Source organism: Protopterus annectens, chromosome 1.part2, assembly GCF_019279795.1.
Source record: "Protopterus annectens isolate FY-2018-M chromosome 1.part2, PAN1.0, whole genome shotgun sequence".
In the NCBI taxonomy this organism is placed as follows: Eukaryota; Metazoa; Chordata; order Ceratodontiformes; family Protopteridae; genus Protopterus; species Protopterus annectens.
This window is the reverse complement of record NC_056727.1, coordinates 207,228,130-207,248,720: the sequence shown is the minus strand read 5'-3', so window position 1 is coordinate 207,248,720 and position 20,591 is coordinate 207,228,130. Positions and strand designations below refer to the sequence as shown.

At 39.0% G+C, this 20,591-nt stretch overlaps 1 protein-coding gene across 1 annotated transcript in view; it reads left to right on the top strand.

The window, feature by feature from the left end:
* Positions 1 to 20,591, top strand: part of LOC122788613 (WD repeat containing planar cell polarity effector) — a 2,136,001-nt gene that overhangs the window by 358,689 nt on the left and 1,756,721 nt on the right. Inside the window, exon 6 of the mRNA XM_044055516.1 lies at positions 5,141 to 5,255. Within this exon, the coding sequence (XP_043911451.1) occupies positions 5,141 to 5,255 (115 nt within the window). The remainder of the gene's footprint in view (positions 1 to 5,140; positions 5,256 to 20,591) is intronic.

Here is a 20,591-nt window from a genome sequence, read left to right as displayed (position 1 = left end):
GCAACTTAAGACTATGTCAGTGTAATCATCCCCCAGATTGACCTTACTGCCTTTGGCCAACCTGCCCTCCCCCATCTGTATCACCCTACTTCCTTTCTCTTCCACCTAATTTCTCAGCACAACTCCTACTCCTTCTACTCTCTCCACCTGCATTTTAATATAGGCATTAACTCAAATTATGTACCTTACTTGTAACATTTACTCTGTACTGTAATAGGCTGTACATTAGTGATTCTTAGAAGTTATGAAAAAGTGAAAGGCTGCCAGCCCAGCTAGATAGAATTTTGTAGATAATTCTGTGTCATTGTAAATATTAGAATAATCCACAGGCTGTTTTACAAATGTAAGAAAACTGTGTTATATGTTCCGAACTTCACAGTGCACCCTGCTGGAAGAAAGCTGATAAAGTAAAGCATTTTATGACTTTGATCTCAAAGCTCGGAGACAGAATGACTGGACGAAGGAATTCTTTCTATTGTTTTGAGACCAGAGTTAATTGCAAGGTTTTACATGTATGATGTCTTTTATTGTTATGTCTTCCTGGCCAGGTGCAAGCTTACTAAGAAAATGAAGAAATGTAGTAAATTTAGAGTTTCTGGTAGCCTGGAAACCAAAGAAGTGTCAAGAATGATGTAATCTAAAATGAGTCAGCAATGATGTATTATCAATTTAAGAGATCTCAGAGAGAAAGAGATAGCATTTTGCATTTGTCTTCAGAATTGACAACATCACCTGCACTTGCTTGCTCTGTATGTAAGTAGGATCTTAGACTTTAGTATTTCTTTTAGAAATATAAAATAGTAAGATTAGACTAGCTGTTCTCTATATTTATGTCAGACTATTCTACAGTATCATTTTAAGCATTTTCATGTGATCTCTGAATTCTTGACTAGCACTGTGTTGAATTGAGGAGATTTGTCTTGTGTTTTTATTATTTAATATTAAATATGTTTAAACCTTTCAACTGTGGCTGTTTTGTGTAGAGATAATTTAAGCTCTAGAGTACTTGCTTGTATTTAGTGATACTGTACTAAGCCACTCCAATAACCTTAAAAGTTCTGGTCACACTTACTAATTGGATAATAATAATGCACAGTAAAATTGTACACCCTTTGGTAAGGGCCTTATTAGTAGCTGATATTAGCTGTTCTGGTGGCAGTGGATTACTACCTTATAACCTGGGCAGAAGGGGCATACCTAGTGAACCTGTGCCAGCCTTCCCCAGGAGTGTCTGTGTGTTTGTATATAAATCATATCTCAAAGTGTGTATGTGTGTCAGCTACTTGAGCAGGGACACAAAGCACTGGTTGGACAGAGGGAGTGCTGGGAAGACTTGGCTTGGAAACCTGGCTTAGGACTCCACTCTATAGCTGTGCCAGTGGGGAGTCTTATTGGGGATCTGGAGAGAAAGGGAGAAACCAGTCCCAAACTGAATGTGATCTGTGTGTGCTCTTATCCTTCCCAATGTACATGCCCCTCACTGGTGCTAGTGGTGAAGATTGAGGCTCCTTGATTACTGGGCCAGTGCACGGGCATCACAGACGTTATTAGCAATGAAATATTTTATCTCTAATTTGTATTATTGTTAATTTTTTTAAATAATGTTCTACTTATCTATGTATTATGTCTTCAGTAGTCATGCATTAGAGTACCTTGGTATTTGTTAAGCTTTTCTCCCCTGGTCTCCACTGAAAAAGGGCTTCAGCCCAGCTGAACCAACTGAGTCAACAAATGTAAAATAAATAATAAATAAATAAAAAATTAAAAGTAAAGGACTTAAACCTTTAACTCCCATATTACAACTCTGATGCTCTACCAACTGAGCTATCCAATTCACAAAACTGTTGTAGACCCGATCTACAAGCTGTTATTGACTATGCTTCCATGATTTAAGCACAGTGGTATATTTTTCAATCTTTATGAATTTAATTGTTAGTTTAAAGAATTTACAAGTGACAGCAAGCATTTGTACACTTTAACAACAATTAATTTATGTGCTTACATTCCCCTTAAAGCTGGCTGCCAGCTCACAGACATTAATATCTATAATGTTTTTACTTTTACATTATTTCTTGAATTTTGATGTGGTCAAAGTTTACTTTTGTTGCTGTTTTTGCGTGGAATAAGTGAACAAGTAACTTCTGTGAAATATGTCGAGGCCAAAATAATTTAAGTATACCATATTTAATTGAGCTGTCATTCAGTACTTGAATAGAAGGATGCTTTTGTAAAGTGTTTGGCACATATTGAATCATCCCATCTGCTAAAGCTTTAACTCCTAAATATGCTGTACATTATATTGATAGAAACAATGGTTGTGTCCCTATCAGGTTACTTTGGACCAAATTACCAATTCTTGAGCTATGGATGAGTCAAAACATTTTGTTTATTACTTTTGTTTAATTTCTTGACTCCTTATTCTTTGCTAGCCTATTCTTTGTGTGAATTAGCATTTTAATCTTTGAATGTAATGATGTTGGTGTCTTTTAGTGGAGAATACTTCCAAGATACACGGCAGGAGTTCTTAGAAAGTTTTGTGTGGTTATAAAACAATATGATGCCTATCTGCTGCTTGCTGGTTTGATAGTTGTTGCAAAATTGCAGGATGAGTCTGAAGTAGGTATCCAAATACAGTGGAACTGACAGAAAAAAAAGACTTTAAATTGATCTAATTTTAATTTGGTTTTATTTATACTATATTTTAGAATGCTAGTCAAACTATCCACTTATGCTGTGCCAATGAGGTCAATAAAAAGGCCAAAGCATGCACGTCCACAGCTAGTGTGGTGTGGCTTTATTGCCCTTAGTGTAACTGCTAAGACTTAAAAAGTGAAAAAGTCCTGGGCAATCAGAAGGCAAGTACTTGAAACACTTGATGTCCTAAAAGAGTCATTTACATATATCCCATGGGCCTCCATTACAAGAGGTTTAAGGTATCACACAGTGAAAACTCTAGCTTGGATGGGTTTTTCTTGCATTTTTTTTCTGAATGGTTTGTTTGTGGCCTTCTTACACACTGGTTTGTATTTTCCATAATTATTTATGAATTTGCTGATCTTAATTAAATAGTCACTGGTTGTGTTGTGTATGTTTTATAGTATATTGTACAGTGCAGTATTAAGGTAGTTAATTTTGCATATCATGAAATTTGGGGAATACAGTTTTTAAGTTTCTGTTTGCTGATACATTATTTGAAAAGTGTGTATCCATGTAAACTGTGAACCACTGTTGATTGTGCATTGTCTTCATATGAACTAACAGTTTCCCCTCTGAGCAGAAGAGATTCTGGTACCGTTTTTGATTGTGGGATTTTTTTAAGGTATTAGTGTCCCAGATACATTTTTAGAATTTTTTTTTTCATTTAGTGCCACTATTGAAATCACTGTGCAAATGAGGTGTCACATAACCTCACTGCATTACTGGAAAAACTTTTGCAGCAACTGTGTCTGCAGATGTGCAAGTCTAGAAGATTTTTTATGGCAAATAAGTTAGCATTAACTGTTTGTTTATATGGCCCTGGCTTTTGCATTCTTGAGAGGTTTTCATTGATGCTGGTCTGTTCTTTTTGTTAGACGTAAGCGTTGCTGCCTGTTTGTATTATATTGGAAGGCATTTTGTGCAGTAAGCTTTGTTTCTGAAATGATAACATACCTTGTTTATCTGTATCTGTATTTTTTTTTCTATAGAGTCAATGACCATCATACGGAATCCTGCTTACTATTTCAGTCTCCATTGTGGATTGAGGGATCAGGTGTCTATTCAGAAATTTCTAGCATGGGCAACCAGTTGAGAAAGAGATCAGTAGGAGTCGAACAGGATGAAAACCACTGTACTTAGCATCACACTTAGCTTTTCTGAATATGCCTTTCTAGGGAAAAAGCATACATTGATACACATATCTGCCTATACCACCAGTCACTTAAAGTAGATATACAGGCCCTTATGTGATTCCTTCAGTATTTACTTGAGGTCCACTCACACCTTATACTGACACTAGCCTTCCTTGGAAGTTAAACATTTGCTGGCCAGTCTTTTCTTCTGTACCTTGACCTATTTCTAAACCCAGCCTGTTGGTGTTACAGACAGAAATCCAACAGTGCCTCCAGATCAGTGACAATTTCTAACTGCTGAGGACAGAGAAATCACACAACTGTACTGGCAGGCCAGTAGCACTGTCAGTACTCTCATGTTATTTTTTTTTCTACTAGCTGTTCTGTATATATGAAGTAAGTCAGAGGTTGAGGAGCAAGAGAATGGGCTGTATCCTTGGTGAATTGGTTGTAAATACTGAAAGTGTTTCACTTTATGCAAGAATAGTTGTACACTGAATTTTGTAAGGGTGGCACACACTTGCAGCAGTTAGCGTTGCTTGACTCCTCAATTTTACCATTTCAGTTCTCAGCCAGTGTACATACTGTGCAATATGCACATCTTCTTCCTTTGTCAGTATGGGTTTTCACCATAGGTGTCCTGATATTTTACCAGGTCACAAGTACATGACATACCTAAAGTGGATGCTCTCTAAATTTCCCATAGGCCTGCCTGCCATGAGTGAATGTGTGTGCTTCTTGTGAGGGGTTGGCAACTTGTCCAGGATTAGTTTCTCTGCCTTGCATTCACTGAGTGCTGGACTAGGTTCTGGCTTCTCTACCACTCTGTACAGGATTAAGTGGTTTGTCAAAAATGAATGAATGAATACATTTTTTAAAATCATTTGTTTATTTTGTGCAGTGTGGGATTACTTTACAATATAGCTCACCATTATGTTCTTTTCATTTCAATGAGTTTAAAGTAACAAACTGCTTTATTTTACCTCAGAGTGTGTGTGATGTAAGAGCTTTCTTTCTTGTCTTGAGTAAGGCAAGTTTTCAAAGTGTTTTGTCAAAAACAAAGTATACCTTTTAAAACAAATAGATGTAAATGTGTTTGTAGGTATGGCATATACAGCTGTCGGGATATAGTTCTTTATGATGCCAAATCTTCCTATTCTTTCTGTGTGCAAATGTATTATTGTATTACATTTATAGTACAAGTCATTTAGCATAGAACTGCACAAAACTTTAAAGTGTCGAAAAAAGACATTTAAGTTTTATTTCCAGAAAAGAAGTCTAATGTTTTGCTTTTGCTTGTTTGGTTTTAGCTTCTTCTTGGATCAGGTGTGCTGGTTTCACTAAGCCTTTCGGGGCCGCAGCTGGAGAAAGTGGTGATTGACAAAACCTTAGCAGGGAAGCTCATCTGTGACACCATCAGTGATGGTAATTACACCCATGTATAAGTCAAATGTCTGCATTAACAATAGAACAAGAAAAATAGTGTGTCAACAGGTGGACTAATTGCTGCCACTGGAGACTAGAAAAAGCAACAAGTAATTGCAGATAATACCATAGTTACTACCCTTGAGACCCATTGCTGGTTTAAGGCGTATTTTTAACTTCAAAGTTCTTGCTGTTGTCAGGTATAAAATGCATTATTAAAGAATGTGTCATTTTAGGCCCTTTAATAATTTTACAGAATGGTCTAGTTAAAAGTGTCAGCCAAGACTAGTATAATTTGAACATCTTCAGTGCAATGCTTTAATATATTCTTAGTTGGGATACTATAAAGTTACACAGAGCTCAACTAAAACCTGCAATGAACATTCTGTAATGCATACAGCAACCATGAAAGTACATTTATATGTATAAATATACACACTTGTGTGTGTGCGTGTGTGTTGGTGCATGAGCACATGCATGTGTATTAATTTATTAAAACAAAAATGTACTTTTGCAGGTGGTTATTAATTACAGAATTATTAAACAGCTTGAAAATAGAAACATTTGGGGAGATGCTGTAACACTTCAGTCTGAACCACAGCACCAAGATTCCAACCCAACACTTAAAAAGTCACTGTTTTGCCCTAGTCACACCTAGTACCACTAATTTATACAGATATAGGAGTGAATGTGGCTCTATAGTATTCATAGGTTAGTACTAAGCTAACTGCCCTTGCGAGTCATTTTAAGCCTAGCCAATTATCCCTTGTGAGACTCAAACCCTGCACCTTGTGTTTGTAAGGGAAACACCTTAACCATTAGGCCACCCTCCCATTAGTGTCTTAGTGCAGAACGCAGAATGTGTGACTGTTGTGAAATATTTAATTTATGGTGCAAACTTGATACATTGCCTTGCAAGAATGAATAAGAGACCTGTGTTCTCCAGCATGTCTTCTAATTTGCTGCATCACAATGACTTTGGAAAATTCTTCTTTATTGCTGTAAAACCAACTTTTAAAATCCTCCCTGGCTCCTAAGAAATAAACTATTTTAAATGAGGAAGCTCAGCTAGGTACACTTGGTGCATGAAGGATATGAGAACTTCTTTAGTATGAATTACACCAAGAAATCACTGACTAACACAGATCTGTTATACACTACAGAGAAACACTGTGTAAGACACTACGCATAATGACTGAATTATTTGAACAAGATTCTTCTCTGTCAGAATCTCATCATTATGCATAACTCCCTCAACAGTGTTTTTTAGGCCTCATCTAGACAGATGAATTTATTTTGGTTAATCTTAACATCAGGCATTAACTGTCTGTTGTTTAGTATCATTCATCAAGCAAAGTTTCTAAGATACTCTGAAAATGTGATGTATCATGGGTATTTACATAGTGAATGATGTGCCATATTTTCATGCTGATGTCCGTGTGTGATGCAATACAATAAGAGTATAACATAATAAAGTGTTACTGTGTGTTAGAGCATTTGTTTTTGTACGTCCTTCATAGCAGATTTAATACTGTATGTTTAAATGAATGCATTAATTATGAATAACAAAGCAGCAAAATGCATCAATCTGATTTTGCAGTTTGTCCCTGATTTATGCTTCATATTTTGGTATGTTCCTCATAAAATTTGTGGTTTAATGGCTAATGACAGGGATTCCCATTACTAAATAATGACAGATGTTTTTTTTTGTTACAGACTTATGTCCATTAGAAAATGTAACTAGCTAAATGTGGGAGTCAAGCAGTTTGTCAAACATTCTGAATGCTGGTATAAGCAACAGATGCACCTTTGATTGCATAATGTTGGCAAATTCTAAGATCAGCAAGAAGTGGGAATTTTTCCTTCCCCTGCTGTTGTGCAGTCTTGGAGCTGGTATATATAATTAGAAGGAGGGGATGCCCCCTGTAAAAAATAAATAAATAAATAAATTATTTATTTATGATGTTTTCGGTTTCAACCTAAAACTTTCATTAGTCTGTAGATTGCAGTGTGTGTAATTTGCACAGTGGTAACTAACACAAGTGTGTAAAAGCAGTAGTTAAAATCTCTTCCTGATTTTGGGTCTTGTTCCCCCATTATTTTTGGCTTTGTCTCCTTTTCCTGAGATAAGAGGTTGAGAGGTATGCAGTCAAGTTATGTGCACTGTCTTATTTAAATTTAACTGTGACCATGGAATTTGAGCTCCAGTACACTGATATGTATATTTTTGACTTTTTTCTTACTCTTGTCATATCTGTACCATGTTTATTTTTATCAGTTTTTATCAATACTTATAACTTTACTGATTTGCACAATGTGTGTATTTTTCTTTTCATCTTAACTTTTGTAACCATTGCTTGGGAGCTTTTCTTCCTGGGTCTCAGCTGAAAATGGGTTTCTTGCCCAGATGGACAATACCCAGTAAGCAAATGTAAATAAATAAATGTGTTGTTGATCATTATTGCAGGATGTAGATATTGGGGTATAAAATACTTTCGTACATTAAAGTCACCATGGTTTGACATTCATTTAAATATTCTGTAGTCCATGATTACAGCAAAACTGCAACTCTCTGGGATTCTTATAGATTATCACTAAGTTTCTAAGGCTAGATTAATTTTGATCTGCTTTTTTCTTTTAGACCAGCATTGCTATACTGTAGACAGTAGTACTGTAGGGCAGTCCAAGGAGGCAGAGACCTATGAGCATACTGTAAGCACGCAAGGAGTCAAAATATTCATTAGACTAACAGGCAATAAGGCAAGGAGTGAAGGCATTCTTCATTGAATTTATATTAGAAATTTGTTTGTAAAACATAGAAACAGTAAGCTTTAGTTTTCTTTTATTAGGAAGTTGGGAGTTTAAAGATGCTTTTTAATTATCATGGCCTTAATGGGAAACCAGCATTATGTCCGGGAAGTGGAATTCTGATTTTAGGAAGCTGATATTAATAATGACACATAGGGTGGCCACGGTGGTGCAGTGGTTAGCATTGCCACCTCACATCAAGAGGTTCTCCGGTTCGATCCTCAGCTGTGGTGCCTTCTGTGTGGAATCTGCATGTCCTCCCTGTGGTCGCGTGTGTTTCCTCTGGGTGCTCCGGTTTCCTCCCACATCCCAAAGACATGCTGCAGGTGGATTGGACACTCTAAATTGGCCCTAGGTGTGAGCATGTGTGTGCCTTCTTTGGAAGGTTGGGCGCCAGGCTGGCAACTCGACACAGGAAAACTCCACTGCCAGTCATGAGCAGACAAGGTGATCCGCTGTGGCAACCCCTAACTAGGAAAACCCGAAAGAAGAAGATGATATTAATAATGACATATGATGATTTCTTCTCTTTTATTTTTATTTATTTTTATTTTACATTTGGTGACCGGGCTAGTCTAGCTGGACAAATATCCGTTTTCAGTAGAGGCCGGGGAGAAAAGCTCCAATTACAAGAATTACAAGAATTAAAACAATCATTAACAATAAAAGATAATAAGCAACATAAAATAGGTACAAAGTTATACATTTGTATGAATTTAACAATAATAAAGCCAAAAAAGCAGAACCAAAATCTGTCAGAGAAATAGTTGTTTAACAGTCATGGATTAAGGAACACATACAGTTAGATACTAAACAACATTCAATATGTGCTAGAGAGAGAGAAAAAAAAATGTTAGAGGCAATCTAAAGATAAGTCTGTCTACAATAAAAGTTAGTTTTATAGTGGGAAAGTTAGGAGTAAATGAAAGGGGAAGTTGTGAGTAATTCAGAAGTAATTTCAGTCAGGATTAGTACAAGGACATAGCCATTGAGTTTTAGATGTTCTTTGATATGTTTCTTGAAAAGGAATGTAGAGTCTAGGTTTGCTATTTCCTGAGGTAGTTGATTCCAGATTTTCCCTACAGCATTTGAAAATAATGAGTCTCCAGCTTTATTCTTTGATTTGGTTAAGGCTACAAGGAGTTTATTAGCCCGAATCGTAGTGTGGCTAGGTTTTTATAAGGTGAAATCAGTTTTGTAAGGCTAGGGGTAGCATCTGGGAAAAAGAGGGTCTTATGAATGATTATTAATTGTTGATAGAGTAAGTGGTTGTCGAGTTCTAACCAATCTAGTTGCTTGAGGTTAATACAGTGGTGGGTTCTAAAGGGGTAGCAGTAATGAATCTAGTAATACTATTGTAGCAGGTAGAAAGTTTGGTGATGTTGTTTTAGACAGGTTTGTATATATAGCAGAGGCATAGAAAAGGGAGATCAGGTGGCTCTGGGCTACAGTTTTTCTAGCAGAAGGGTAAGAAAGGGTTTAATTCTGTAGAGAGTACCGATTTTTTATTAACTGATTTAATGGTGTTGTTAATGTGGTCATCAAAATTAAGATGATTGTCAATTGTTACACCTAATAGGCGAGTGGACATATCTGGACTAATACAGGTAGCATTGTTAGAGGAGATAGTGAAGAAAGGTGTCGGAGATTTGTGTGTAGGGGTAAAGAGAAGAAGTTTTGTTTTTGGGATTAAGAAGGAGGAGAGTTCCATAAACCACTTTTCAACATTATGGAAGACTGTTTGGGTGAGGGACTGGAGGGAGGAAACATTATTGGCAGCACAAATAAGAGTTGAGTCATCAGCATATTGAATGCAGATGGCTTGGGGTATATTCAAGTGAAGGTCATTGATAAATAATGAGAAAAGAAGGGGACCTAGGATTGATCCTTGTGGAACCCCAATGTTTACTGGGAGTAAGGAGGATAGGTTGTTGTCTCAAAGCACTGCTTTGTTGCCTATGTTGGAGGTAACTCCTGAACCATTGGAGATGTGAGCCAAGTGAATAGAGATTTAGTTTGTCAAGAAGTATATTATGGTTAACCATGTCAAAGGCCTTTGACAGGTCTAGAAATAAAGCTGATGAGAAAAGATTGTTGTTTCTATTATTATTTATGGCATCAGAGAAGGAAAGGAGGGCAGTTGTAGTACTGTGGGAAGGTCTAAAACCATGTTGACTATTGGCTAGCAGTTTGTTTTGTAGAAGGTGGTTAAGAATTTGTTTATGTATGCATCTTTCCATAATCTTTGCTAATGGGGATAGTAAGGCAATAGGGGCGAAAGTTTGTGAGCTCGATAGAGGAGCCACCTTTATGCAGAGGTATTATGTGAGATATTTTCCATAGGGTGGGTATTTTTCCTTCAGAGATAGTCCTATTGATAAGAATGGATATGGGGTAGTCAATAGCTTTTGCAGCAATTTGTAAGTATTCTGATGGGAGTTGATCAGCTGATGGGGTGCAAGGTTTAAGTTTCTTAATAAGCTTATAAATAAGTGATGTAGGCACTGGTTGTAAGTTAAAGACATTGGATGAAGTGTTAGAGGTTTTAGGTAAGGAGGTAGTAGAAGAGGGTAATGAATTAGCTAGGGTTTGAATGGTTTCTATAAAGTACTTGTTAAAGGCATCTGGGATCAGAGTGGAGTTATTGAGATTAAAGCCTGAAGGGATAGGAGTAGTTGAATGTCCTGGTTTAAGAAGTTTGTTAATACCTGACCAGAATTTTTGAGAGGAATGCTGGCTAGTTCGTTGAATGTGAAGGTAGTAATTCTTTTTATCTGCAAGAGTATCTTTCTTAGTGGCATTTCTTAATTGTTTAAAGAGTAGGTGATCAGATGAACATTTGGTAGTTCTCCATTTAGCCCATATTTTATTTCTAAGGAGCATTTTTGTTTAGTTTGTTTAGTAAGCCATGGGGCTGATTTGGTCCTTATCCTAGTAGAGTGAATAGGAGCATGATAGTCAAGGATTTGTAGAAAGTTGGTATTAAAGTAGGCCACTGCTTCGTTTAGTTCAAGGGTAGTCATTGGAGACCAGTCACATGCTTTCAATTCTGCCAGAAACTTATCTGCGTTAAAGAATTTGTTTGAGCGAGACACCTTAACTTTATGGGTAGTTGGGTTGCGACTTTTGTCTAATAACAAATGTGAGCATATGGTCACTAATATTATCAGGAAGAGTTCCTGGAGAGTACTTGTTTAGGTGGTTATTAGTAAGGATCCAGTCAAGAGTTGTTTCTTTATTTGTGGGTTTATGGATTCTAGTTGGAGTATTAATTAATTGAGAGAAGCCATAAAGATTTATATGGCTGGTGGGGTGTTGGGATGAACAGGTCATCCAGTCAATGTTGAAATCCCAAGTATTATGGTTTCCTGAGGTAGTTGGCTAGAAAGTGAAATAAGTAAGTTTTCTAGGATATGAGTATTATTTCCAGGCGGAAGGAAGGTACATACAAATGAGATAAATTGATTTGTTATTGTTGATGCTTAGTTTGATAGATAATATTTCGGCTTTGGAGTCAAGTGATGGAAGTTCATTGTAGAGTGATTTGCAGATTAGATTTATAGAGAATCGCTCTGCCTCGACCTTTCTTATTTATGCGGTCTAAGTATATATTATAGCCAGGAGGGTGATTTCCTGATCTTGAATAGAGGGTTTTAGCCATGTTTCAGTAAGACATAGTATGTCGAATGCATGTAAGTCAAGAAGAGAGTGTAGGTGATGAATTTTATTATTTAAACTTCTTATATTGAGTTGTGCTATTAGTAGGGAGTTAGGTGTTTTGGTACATGATGATATTATAGGTGATGTAATACTATTAAGATTAAAATTGTTATTAGTGTAGGGACCAGGATTAGGATGAATATCTCCATGAAGGAGGAGGTTTTGCTGGGAATTCAAGGAATTTCAGGGATTTTGGTGAGTTGTAAGAGTACTTTTTGTTTAAGTAGAAAGATATATGAGTTGTTCTATGGTATTTTGGGAGTAGAAAGTTAGAGTAACAGGTTATGTTACTATGAGTCAAGATATTGAAAAATGCAGTTGGTAAAGTTTGTGGGAGGTGAAGGTTTTGTTCATGTAAAGTGATATTTTCATAGAAGGTATAATAATATGGTATGGATAGGGAGGCTATAGTAATGGTAAAAAATAGGGTATATGTGGAATAAGCTTTGAGTATTGGAGACATGATAGAGAGTAAGTGTCAGGTAAATACTGCTTGTAAGAGAATGTGAGCTCAAGACTAAGTAGAGAAGAGCTTGGTTACAGCGAAGGGTAAAGGAGAAGAGCAAGGGGGAAAAAGTAGTTATGTAGAGGTTATAGTTAACATTTATGAACTATAGAGAGAGTTACAATAGTGGAGAATGAGGTGGAGATAAAATAGATAGTTATAAAGTATGGGAGGTAGTGGTGGAGATAATGTTTGATGGTGGTTGGCTGAGAGAAATAGGGGAGTGTCTAGTGAAGTATAAGGGTAGGACCCCTGGCGGTGGCCTGAAATTGGGGTAGGGAGGCGAGCGGGGCCAGAGCAAGTAGAGACAGAGAGAGCGGAGACAATCAGTAAGCAGCAGGATGTAGGGAGGAGTAGCAGAGCAGACAGTTCACAGGTAAGGAGAGCAGAATGGGGAGTAGAGCAGAAGGAGAGTAAAACTATAAAGCAGTAGACTATTGTACCATTATCCTATGGTCAGTGCTGTGCATATTCCAAGGTCACTTACACAAACGTGGCAGGTATTAAGATGAGCAGCAGAAGCTTGTGGCTTCCATTGTGGACATGACTACAAGTCAAAAAAGACAAAGGGAATGGTGTTTGTTTCCCTGGTTTCTGACTCTGTCAGGCATTTTTGCAAATCTGTTGTGTTTTCAATTCTCTTGCTTTTGTCAACATTATATAGTAATCATGATGCCTTAGAATTGCTAGGGTCTCTTGGGAAAGAATTCAGAAGCAGTCTGATTCCATTATCTTTTGTAGATGCATCTAGTTAGTGGAGACCAGTGGGATGAGGAAGTGCAGGGTTCAAGAGCTGCTTTCAGTTAAGGAACATTCTGATTTAAACTGTAGCTTGGGTATCTTCAGGCACATACTGTGGAAATATTCATTTTTAAATCAGTAGAAAAAGTAGTCTGAACTGATGGCATACAGGAATGAAGCCCTGATGACAGCCCAGGTGACATGAGTCCACCTAGTATCTTGAACACTTGATGACACAGGCAGGGTGGATGGGCTTGTCCAGTTTGGGGGTTAGGAATAGTGACTTTTGGCCAGAATGTGGGACGGCTCTAATGACAGAGTCTGAGCTGGAGAGTGGTGTCTCATCATAATGATGGCAGCCAGTACTGGGCAGATGAGGGCATGACTGCACAAGCCAGTGATAGTAGATGCTGTTCATCCTGACTACTGCAGTAGCCTATGGGTAGTGTCCTGCTAAGGACACAGCACCCTGCCAGCTTGTCAAAGTTCTAACTCCCCTCCCTCTCGCTCACTTTCGCTGCTGATAGGCTGCACCCTTTTTCGAGGGAAGCATATCAGCAATCAGAGTGACGTAAGTCTTCAGTGTTTTGCTGTCTCTTCAAGGAGAAGCATGGCTTTGGCTCTATAGGAACAGCAGTCAACCAAAAAGCTGCTTGTCTAGCAGATAACACTCCTTTTGGGGACCCCTTCCTCTTATAAATATTTTTATTTAATATATATCGTATTATTTCTGATCTACCATTATATATATATATATATATATATATATATATATATATATATATATATATGTCAGATCATCATCATCAGCCCCTTTTTTCCCCATTTTTCTACATGGGGTTGGGGTATCGTGTTAACTGTCACCAACTCTCTCAACTCAGTGCCAGACTCCTGCCTTCTTCAACACTCATGCCTGACTGTCGCAGATCTTCTTTCACACAATCCATCCACCTCTTTGCTGGATGTCCTCGCTTCCTCTTACCTTCTTCCTGTCTGTCCCAAATCTTCCTCACCAGATTGTCTTCTGCTTTTCCATACATGTGGCCAAACCATTGTAATCTGTTCTCTTTGATCTTTTCTGCAATTGGAGCTACTTTGGCTTCTGCTCTGATGTCCTCATTTCTTCATCTGTCCCATAGTGTGCATCCTACCACCTTTCTCAGGCACTTCATTTCCATCACCTCTAGCTTCTTCAACTGTTCTACGTGTACTGCCCAGGTTTCTGTACCATATAGTAGTACTGGTCTTACCAAAGTCTTGTACACCTTAATTTTCAGCTTCTTTGGCATTCTTATGTCATAGACTACACCTGATACTCTATGCCAGTTGGCTGCAGCCCCTCTGATTTTAACTTTAACCTCTTCATTCAAGCTACCCTTCTCAACAACTACCCCTCCCAGATACTTGAAGCTATTTACCTGTTCCACTATTTTCCCATCTATCTCTTTTCTCAGCTTCTTATGATTTTCCCAATTTGCTGCCATGGCTACTGTCTTATCAGTGCTTAGTTTCATCCCGTGTGACTTCAGATTTGCATTCCATTCTCCTATCCTTTGCTGAAGTTCTAGCTCAGAGTCTTCCTGTACAGCCACATTGTCTGCATACAGCAGCTTTGTTGATCCATCCCCTCCAACCTGTTTACTAATGTAGTCCATCACCAGTACGAACAGCAGTGGGCTCAGAGCTGAACCCTGATGTGCACCCACTCCCACTGGGAACCCCTCTGTGAGGCCGAACACTGTTCGTACTTGAGTCATTGGGTCCTTGTACATAGCCTGCACTAATTCTGTCAATGTTTCTGGGACTTCAAACCACTGCAGTACTGCCCAGATCAGTTTTCTTGGGACCTTGTCATATGCTTTCTCCAAGTCTAGGAATGCCCAGTTGGACTCTCTCCTCATCTCTAGCTTCTTCTCAAGTATCTGTCTCAATGCAAACATCGGGTCAATTGTACTGCATCCTTATATGAATCCAAACTGCTCATCTCCCATCTTACATTCTACTATGTGTATCCGTTTATCAATCACCCTCTCCAGAACTTTCATGCAATGTGATAGGAGTTTGATGCCTCTGTACTGCCCACAGTTGTGGATGTCCCCTTTTTTCTTGTACACTAGCATGGGTATGCTTCTTCTCCAGTCATTTGGGATACGCCTTTCTCTCCACACTGCTATTAGTACCCTCAGGAGCCATTTCTCCCCTATCTCACCCAGCATCTTTATCATATCTGCTGTGACCTTATCTGAGCCTGCTGCTTTCCCTGACTTAGTGCTGTTCTTATGCCTTCTAGGGTGGGCTCCTCTTCTTTTCTCATTGTAGGCTGTTTCTGGGGCAATACAGCTTCTGTGTGTTTTTCTTCAGTCAGAAGCTGCTTGGGAATACTTCTTCCATCTGCCGTTGATGTCCTCTGGACTGATGAGCAGGTTGTTGCTGGCATTCTTTATGAAGGGTGTCTGTCTATCTTCATTATCTTAGTTTCTTTGTGCCCTTTACTGAGTCACTTTCTAGAAGATGGTGCAGTGCCTCTGATGCCCTATTCTTTGCTATTACAACTTCTTTCTTAGCTTCTTTGTTAGCCAACCAATAGTCCTTTCTAGTCTGGTCAGTCTTTTCTGTCTCCCACTTCTTCTTACACTCCTTCTTTCTTTTGATAACTTCCTGGACTTCTGCATTCCACCACCAGCCTTCCTTATGTACCTTATTTCCATATGTGGCTCGGCCACATGTCTTTTCTGTAGTCCTAACACATGCTGTTTTTAGGTGCTGCCATTCTTCTTCAACTCCACCTATTTCCTCCTCTTTTTTGGGGTGCTAGAGCCCCGAGTAATTCCTTGAATTATTGCACTTTTTCTCCTGTCAACTTCCAGGTCTTCAGCCTGGTCTCTGTTGACCTTAGAGCCTTCTCTGATCACTGCTTGCAGCTGATTGTGGCAACTAGTGGTTTAAGCAATGGGCCGACTGTTTCACTGGGGATGACTTTGCAATCATGGATTCTACCCTGGTGCCTTTTCCTTACTAGGAGGAAGTGTACCTGAGTTGCATGGTGACTACTCTTGTATGTGATCTTGTGACTGTCTCTCTTTCTGTACCATGTGTTGACTACTACCAAGCCATTTGCCAGACAGAAGTCTAGAATGACTTCTCCTTCTTTATTCCTGTTGCCCCACCTATGTGGGCCCAGGCAGTCCTCATAGCCTGTTCTGTCTGTCCTGATATGTGCATTCAAGTCACCCATTATCAACACCAATTCATGTTGTCCTGCTTTATCTAGTAGCTCCTGCAACTGCTGTCTGAATGCACTTTCTTCCTCACTATCACAACCGTGCTGTGGGGCATAGGCTGAGATTATGAATACTGCCCTATCATTACACTGGAGTATGACTGCCTTGAGTCTGTCATTAATTCTGATGATATCCCTTACTGCCTTCTGTAGCCTCTCTCTCACCACAATTCCTACACCATTTCTAGCCTGCCCGCCACCTGAGTAGTAGACTCTGGGTCCCAAGCCAAGTGGCTTTGCTGCACTGCCCTTTCATCTTGTCTCTTGGATAAATGGGATGTCCAGCCTCCTCCGTATCATCATGTCATTCACTTCCAAACTGCATCCTGTCAGCAAACCTACATTAAGCGTAGCAATTCTCACTTCATGTTTGGTAGGCTGGTTGGTTTTACTTCCAGCTTTCGGTCAACAGAGCTATCCCAAGTAACCCAGGCTGGGCAACTAGACACCAGCCAGCCAGTATCTTATTGACCCAGGGCTGCTGGGCTTTATGGCGGGCACACACTGGCCAATAGGTGCACATATGCCCCTTCCACCAGTAGCACAGGTCCCTGGCGTGGGTCAGAGTAGGCCGGGTCCTCTACGCAATTATCACCGGTAACTACCCATGCCCATTTTTGGTGACATTAGTCAACATGACCGAATCACCTAGAGCCATATTTTACACAGTCGAGTGGCTAGCCCTGCCACACCGCGCAGTCTGTGATCCATGTTCTCCTATGTTGAGGATACTGCGCACCACAGTAGATGCTCAGAGCAGTTGGTCTCTAAAACTCTTCCCCCTATAGAGCACCATGTAGAGTCTTTGCTGCCGCCCACAGCTCCCAGTATATATATATTTGGGTCCTTATTAATTATTCAAATGTTTTAAAGTTCGAATGTCATATGGTCAACACCATATGATTGAACTTTAAACAGTTTGAAGGTGAAAAGCAACGGCTCCATACAGTGCAAAACAGGAAAGTTTCCCTTTTCTGCACTGAAGTCCGATCTCGGAGTTGGTATATTTAAGTACGGGGGTGTGGAGAGAGCAGGGGGGGCTTGCCCCCTGCTCAGAGCATTGAGGTAATTTTTTTTTAAATTTTTTTATTATATTTTCGATGTTTCAGACTTCACTCATATGTTGTCAAACATATGAGGTTCGAAGTTTTGAAACTTCTAATATATAATATAGACCCTATATATATATATATATATATATATATATATATATATATACATACATAAAAAAGAACAGCTATTTCTGGTATTCCACCTTAAGAATACTGACTTCTGTCAGAGATTGTATTGTATGTGCTTCTACTCTTTTTACTTGGGTCTATGTTATATAAGCGAACACAATGAATTGCGAATGTTATATAATCGACCCACAATCCCCAAAAACCCAAAATGTCAAACTCACAGATCAGTGATTTTGTTTTCCCCTAGGGAAAAAAAAAATCACTGATCCGTAAAAAAAAAAAAAAAAAATTAAAACACCCCCCCCCCACTTAAATATACCAACTCCAAGATCGCACCATAGTGGAGGAAATGGCAAATTCCCCGAAACGGCCCAGTGATTATTTTCCCTAGGAAAAGAATTGCTGTTCCATGATTTCGGTATTTTGCCATTTCGCGTAATGACGTTCGACTAAACAGTGTTCGCAATTCATTGCGTTCGCTAAAATAATAGGGACCCATTTACTTAGCTTATTTTCAATTTTGTGTGGAAAAATGTGATTTTATAAAAATATTAAGTATCTGGGCTGTGCCTTTACAGTTGGAATGTGTATTTTCCACTTGTTACTGTTTTTAACAGAATTAGAATGTTTTCTCATTTCTGAGGTAGTAAATGTTCTGTGATATTTTTGACTAAAAGGTTAAGGAATAGTGATACACTTTTCAGTATATTGCGTGTGTTTATTAATACGAAGAAGAGAAAGTGTGCTTACTAGTGAATGCTTACCTTCTTGTAGTGTTAATGAGCTTGGTGTACCAGTAATCAGGTTTCTTCTCTGACTGCAGCATGGATAATATTCCTGGTCCTGCTTCTTCCACTCCGCCTTTTCCCAAAAAGAAAACAACAGGCAAAATTATTGCTTCATCCTTTAATAACTAACTTTGGTGTGATCAAAGATGGTTCCACAGATCACTTATGTATTGGCTCAACTTCCTGTGGTGTAGATGCAATGGGTACTATAGACTGGGGGATTAGTCACATCTTATGGGCCTGTTTCTCTTTTTAGGTATGGAAGAATGAAACACATTAGGTACAGGAGTTCACAGGTGAAAGACACCTCTTGCCAGGGACAGTAGACTGTTCCTGACCATTCTCCCAGTAGGGATATTCTTAGAAAAAAGAAAGAAACACTAAATTTCAGAGCAGATGATCAAGTTGTCTCTGGATATCAGTCAGATGTTAAATCTTTAGCTGAGTGTTTTGCAGTCACTCAATTTTGAGGGCTGTTTGCCTTTTCACAGTTGTAGTGCAGATATTGCCGGAGAACAGTGTATGTTTTCTGAGGATGAGGATTCTGACAGAGAGAGGGGTGAGTCTCCTCAGGAATCCATCGCCCAGATCTCAGACAGTTCAGATAGTGAACCAGAAGTTAATCCTAAACAAGTTCTTTCCTTCACTGAGACTGTTGCTAGACAAAGGGATGTTTTTCCTTGAGGGCAGATAGGGGCTTCCCCAGAATTGGGCAGATTTTATGATCTATTGGAGAATGAGGATTTGTATTGCCTAAACACAATTTCTTAGCAAGACAGACATGATCAAGACAAAGAATGTTCACTGCAAAGAACAAAGCTTTATTAGTCAGCACACTCTTACACTTCTGTATCAAGCAAACTTTAATATTAATATCAAACCAGTTATACTAAGTCAGGCAAGCAGTAATATTAATATCAAAGCAGCTGTACTGCTATGTCAGGCAAGCATTAACATTAATAAAAAAGAGAGGGAAAAAGTTAATACATCACAGATAAAGTAAGAGACTTCATCCTAGCCCACACTTTACCGGCAAGCCCCGTTGAGGTCAAGTAGGAGGCTAACGGGAAAGTCCTGGATAGTGCATCCACTCCACAGGTGAAGCGTCTACCAACTGACAGAGAGTCCCAGTTTTTATACCCTAGCTGTTCTCCAGTTTTCCTGGGAACTTAACCTTTAGGGATCAACAAAGTCTTTTCAGAACAGACCAGAGATGTTGGCCACCCATCCCAGAATGTTCAGTCAAGCCTGCCAACCCCTATGACTGCAATTTCACTTCAAAAAATATAAAAGTGTAAAACAAACAAGTACCTTATCAGACTTCTAGAAATGTGAAAGAATGCAATAAACAGATGTTTTTTAGTCACGTAGACTAATAAACAGGTGTTTTATCAAACTTTTAGAATGTAAAAGAATGTAATGAACAAGTGCCTTTTAGTCACATAGACTAGATGATAAACAAATTTTAAAATAGTTCTGTTTCACAGAAAAATAAAGAATAGCTGAAGTAACCCTTTCACTCAGTTCTCTATACTGAGGCAGAAGTCAGTTTCTCATTCACTCAAGATAAAAGCCTTTTGTATCACATTCATATCACAGGGTTCTAATTCTACACCTATTCCTCCCATTTTGCCATTTCTTCAAGAAACTCTTAAAAGCTGCCTGCAAGGCTCCTGACTTACTGGTTATAGTTTCAAAAAAAAAAAAGAAAGAAAGAAACAAAAAAGCTGATAAGCCGTATTGGGTTTTACTAAGTTATAAATGTCTGTATTCATAACTCTCAGTTGACCCTGCTGCAATAATTCCAGCAACAAAAGGTAGCAGAAAATCTTGGTCTTCCTCTAACCCAGTACCCTCTAACAAGGAGAGCAAATGTGGGTTTTTCAGTGGACCCTCGTGGCTCAGTGGTCCATGTTAGATCTCCCATTGTCACACCCCATTCGAGTCTCTCGGCTGTGCAGGGACTTTCCTTTGGTGGATTCATTCTCCGGATCTTGTTCGGGATCGCTCTTTTCTTCCACTTTCCCCCACAGCCACGGTGACTACGAATGCCTCCCTGCTGGGGGGGGGGCACTACTTGGGAAGGACAGTTCAAGGCATGTGGTCCCCCTATGAGACCAGATTGCATATCAACGTCCTGGAGGTGAGGGTGGTGCTTCTAGCATTGCAGGCTCTCCAGCCCCATTTTCCCCCAGGTACGATTGCTATCCAGACGGACAATATGTCTGTGGTCTCTAACATCAACAAGCGGGGGAACCAGGTCTTATCCCCTATGTTGTGAAGCCATGAGAGTGTGGGAGTGGGCGATCTCTA